This window comes from Fulmarus glacialis, unplaced genomic scaffold, assembly GCF_000690835.1.
Source record: "Fulmarus glacialis isolate BGI_N327 unplaced genomic scaffold, ASM69083v1 scaffold17237, whole genome shotgun sequence".
Lineage (NCBI taxonomy): Eukaryota > Metazoa > Chordata > Aves > Procellariiformes > Procellariidae > Fulmarus > Fulmarus glacialis.
The window spans coordinates 2,849-7,894 of record NW_009223968.1 but is presented as its reverse complement, the minus strand read 5'-3'; the positions used below and the strand labels follow the sequence as shown (position 1 = coordinate 7,894).

General features: G+C 37.8%; 1 protein-coding gene across 1 annotated transcript in view; it reads right to left on the bottom strand.

The window, feature by feature from the left end:
* Positions 1 to 4,797, bottom strand: part of STEAP1 (six transmembrane epithelial antigen of the prostate 1) — a 6,832-nt gene extending 2,035 nt beyond the window's left edge. The window contains exons 1-3 of the mRNA XM_009582010.1: positions 4,705 to 4,797; positions 2,026 to 2,538; positions 355 to 519 (exon numbers count right to left, since the gene is read on the bottom strand). Coding sequence (XP_009580305.1) covers positions 355 to 519; positions 2,026 to 2,538; positions 4,705 to 4,797 — 771 coding nt within the window. The remainder of the gene's footprint in view (positions 1 to 354; positions 520 to 2,025; positions 2,539 to 4,704) is intronic.
* Positions 4,798 to 5,046: the final 249 nt, after the last annotated feature.

Below are 5,046 nucleotides of genomic sequence, written 5' to 3'. Positions count from 1 at the left end.
CCTGAAATGGAAGATGCCCAGAAGATGACTGAAATGCTTTCAGCACCAGAGGACTTTGACCTAAGAATAGGTCCTGAAGGGACAGCTGCTGCTGGTCACTAAATCAGAGGAGCAAAAAAGTGGTTTGGAGTTGTCTTTCTTCCCACTTTATACCCTGAACCTGACAGCCTTTTCTCCTGACAAAATAACAAATGAAATGAACATTTCTTGCAAAGCAATTAACAAAGAGTACGGAACAAACTTTTAGATTGGCTTCGCTAACTCCTCTGTGTTTGATATTTCTAACTCTTAGCTGATAACATACAGTCCTACAAATGAGGACTAATGACATGCAATAATGACATTTGCGCATACCTGAATGCAGTGGAACTCTCTCCAGGTCAAAGAGTGACTGACAGATGGGATTGATGTTATTGCCAACAAGGCCAGCAAAGCAAGTCCCAGAATTCCTAGAGACACATAAATCTCCATTCTCCAAACATCGTGTTCAATCCAGGCATTTTCTTTTTTTTGTTTGACCTGCCAAAAGAACACCGTATTTAAAATGATAGAGCGGCACACTTAGCCATTTGTGTGAAATACAGCTATTTTCACCATAATATTCAGGAAATAAGCCAAGAAACACAGTATTTTTGTATGTTTGAATGTCTCTGAATGTAACTGCTATTTGTTTCTGATGAAAAAGTCTCCACTAGTATCTGCAGAGCAAAGGTGGGCTTTACGTAAGAAGAATTTAGACTTCATCAGTGTCTTGGCCCAAGAGAGACTGGTTCTGAGGCCTGTTAGCCTGCCTTCACAGCAGGAGAAATCTTATTCTTTGACAAAAAAATTCCATCTATGGCTAAATACCATATCTGGGAGATTATAACAACAGGAAATATATTAACAGCAGTACTTTAAGGAGCTAATTCAGCAGGCATTATTAATGATGGTATCCTGCCAGGATAGTTGTTTAGCTCTGTTTTTTTAAAAACAACACCTTGGTACATTCAGCTGCACTGAATACAACAGTTGGTATGATTGAAAAGGTTGTGATTTTAATAAACTGATGTCAAAGCTTCTCCTGTTTACAACTACTTGCAACAGCCCTTTGATGCTACCAGTGATCACCATGGCGTAATACGCCCCAAATATGATCATTTCTTCTTCTTGAGGACTGAAATCTCAAGGAAATTTCTAGTAATCCATTCAAGTCAGATTACCGGTAAGGCTGATTTCAGAGTTTTCAACAGGTAGTTCGACTGTTTACAGAATTCTTAAGAAGCTGCTAACATCATACTGTGCTTTTAATAAAGCTCTGGATTAGACTTTGAGGGTAATAAAAATGTACATTTGCAGTCTATAGCTCATACTGAAATATTCCTTATATTGCAATACTCATGGCACTCAAGGTGATATGCAGGTACTAGGAACTCTATAGTCACAGAGGATCTCAGAGAGCTTTGCAAGCCAATTATTGCCCATGACGCAGAACCATGATTGAAATTTTATCTTTTAACAACTTAGTGCATCAGCCCAATCGTGGAGCCTTCAGTGTCCACAAATTTAGTTTGTGGCAAATGCAGATTATTGGGATTTAGCTCAGCCCTCCTTCATTGCTGGCTAATTCACTTTACAAAGGAGATGTCTAAAACTGGTGTGTGCTCAGTTTTTGTAGATAGTTAGATTCCACTGATGCAGAGAAGGTTAATCCACACTAAACTAATAGTGTGCCAAAGACTTAAATGTTCCCGTGAGGCAGGTGTAATTATGTGCATTTTACAGAGAGATAAAAAATCCCAAATGAAGAAAATGACTTATTTAATACACACTGGCACAGCTGTGATGACTCTTGACTCTCTGTTACATGCTTTAACAGCTAGGTCCTGCTCCATCCCTTAACAGTTGGGATCTGCTCTGTGGGAATCTGCTTCAAAATCAAACAAAGGCAATGAAAATGGCTTTCCCCTCATCCAGATTTGCTTGAATGACCAAAACAAGGATTTTCTGAATACAGAAGGGTTGGTGTTTGTGTGCGCATCATACCTGCTGGAATGCCCAGTTCAGCAGCTTGTATCTGTATGATCTTCTCATTGGATAGCATAGGCTATAGCAGGCGTGCATTGTAGCGAAGAAGAAACTGAGAAGTCCAAAGTGCTTTCTTGATAACATCCATCTATCCAGCCACTGGGGAAACCTTTTATACTTGGTGCCAAAGTACAGCTGGAAACCAGCAGCTAATATTCCTGGTAAATATACTAGTGCTAAAAGGGTAATTGAAACCACTGGTAAAACTTTGTTTATGACAAGGATTGGAATTTTATAGAAAACATTTTCCTTTCTGGTTATAAAAGGATATATGACATCTCTCATAGAAGTGTAAATAAATGTTAATAATGAGATCACAGATGCTATCTTCATTGGCAAGTGCCATTTGGGGAACAGATCCTGCTTGCAGTGTTGTTCTGAAGAGTGTTCAAACTCACCAAAACGGTGTGCTTGATGTAAATTAAAAAGTGCAGCTGCTTCTGGTGGATTGGTGACTTGCATATCCACATTCTGGAAAGGACAGAAAGGAAATATCAAGTGAATTCAAGAGAAGATTAAAAACTTCAGTAATGACAGTATTTGCCATCATGGCTTTTACACCGTACTGCACTGAAACCATAAACAAAACATACACACTATTAAAGACAAGGTAGCTTAAAAATGTAACGTTTCAAACAGCATAGTCAGTAGTTGAGCAAGGCTCTTATAGCCTAGGTTTCTCATTCTTCATTCATTATCTGTGGTGATTTCAAAATAGATTTTAATTCCAGGAAGTTAACTACACCGCAAGGGAAGATGGATTACATTACGTGAAGCATCATTACAGGTTCTTATGATATGAGCTACAGACTTCAAATGTCAAATTTCAGCTACAGACTTAATGATGTAGCCAAAATAATATGCACAATAACAGAATCCAGAGCCAAGACAATAAAATATTTCATTCAGTCTGCTATTTTAATAACATTTAATTGGGGGAATAAGGATGTAAGATGTTAGGGATCCAGTGTATTAGACTAGCTACACATCTGTCAACTCCAGCATCAAGTCCTATGGTTTTCTTCTCTCCTTCACAAATGTAATAGTGTCCTCTTAACTTTTATGAAACCTTGTGAAACTGAGTCACTTCAGTTTGAAAAACTGAATTTTCTGCTGCCAAGTAGACATGGCTTGATTCTAGTCTCACAGAAGATCTTGGCAGAATTATCACAGACTTTAGAAGGAGTGAAGATAGTACAAAATTTTAGTGTAGTATTATAAACTGTTTTACACTGAGATAATATATTTAAAGATTGTCCCATAGTTATAGTTCATGGAAGAGGTACATGATCAGTTTACAAAATGAAAACACGTGTATCAACACGTGTACCAACAGCAGGACATCACACTTGATGCGGCAGACAGCTGACCGGGAGTGGAGAACTGAGAACTGATAACATTAGGTAATAAACATGTAAGTCCTTTAATACTCCCGTGAAATATAAAGTAAAACTGAACTAATGCTGCAATGGCTCAGCTTTAGAATGGCTAATGTGGCAGATGCCCAGGCCTCCAGAAAGCGAAATGGCACCGTCTGCTTTGAGGAAGGCAAATATTAGTAGCTTGAAAGTTGTAAATTAGCATTCTGCTAGGATACAGGAGATCTTCCTCCCTCAGCAATATTATCTGGCTTTATTCTTAAGAATCAAATATTACACTGAAGCTGATTAAGAGGTCAATTCAAACACAGTACTACTTGTAAATAATGCAAGGGTAAGTAGGTGCAAGTCTTATGTTCATCTTCAATGATACATAGGTGTTTTGTTTTAACAGAAAGATAAAAAATGTACACTGCTATCTTGCTGTAAAATCCTAATTAGAGACAAGGTAGCCTGTTTCCCATCACACATCTAACTGACTTGCCTACAGTGCCTCACAGTAAAATTAAAGGGCGTGGTCTTCATTAGGATTTTTTAGCTGAATACCTACTACGTGTTTATCTGATGATAAAAGCGTATCTCTGTAACAGTGAAGGTGTAGCCCAGGTAACTTTTATTCTCTAGTATGTGAAGAAAAGTAGAGTGTAGTCTGTGCATTGCAGAATCAAAAGTTGGTATAAATTATACAAATTGAGATTCACATCTGAACCAAGTTTCACCTAGAGATACCTCTTTCTTGAAGAGATAGTTTGCAAAGCCTAATTCAGTATTTCACAGTCTGTGAGACAGTTCACATTAGAATAGAAAGTTGTAGCTTGAACTATTTCTGTGCATCAGCAGTTGCAGAGACAAATGCTGTTGGAGTGAATTTTTTTTCTGGACTTTTTTGTGTGATGTGGAAAACTTACTGAATGTGATGTGGCAATTATGAAGACTCCTCCAAAGATAAATTTTATATTCCTGTATAAAAATCCCAAATTATTTCTACAGAGCTTTGCTCATCTGCTAAAATGCAACTAGCAGCTAACCTCACGTAGTTTTTAGCTGGCCCAAACTTTGTGTATTTTTTATCATGGACTGTGATTAAATTGAATGATGCGCTCTTTATCTTTTTATCTCTTCATGTCAATATTGTGACAAGACTTTCGAAGTATTGATGATATGCCAGTGTGATGGAAACACTGTTTCTGGACAAAATCGAATGAAAGATTGCGATATTCTGTGTGACATATGAGCTGCTTTTTTACAGAAACATTACCAAGTTGCTAAGGTTTCCTGTATTTCTTCTTGGCATGATGCTCTGACCTGCATTCTGATCAATGGCATGATTATCACCTTCCCTCTTCTCCATTGCGGAAACTCCCTGCAAAACAAACACAGGATGTAAAACAGGTTTTGAAAAGCCCTCCTAGAACGTTGAGGCCTATTTTCCCTCAAAACATTTTCTTCCCTCTCCTCCACCCTTTTGCTGGAGAAGGTACGATAATCTCCTCTGAGAACAGAAAAGCTCAGCTGTTTTTTTAAGTAAGTAAAGCAGAGTCTAAGAGAGGGTATGAACCAACAGAACAAAATCACTGATGAAAAATAATATTTAAGCTAA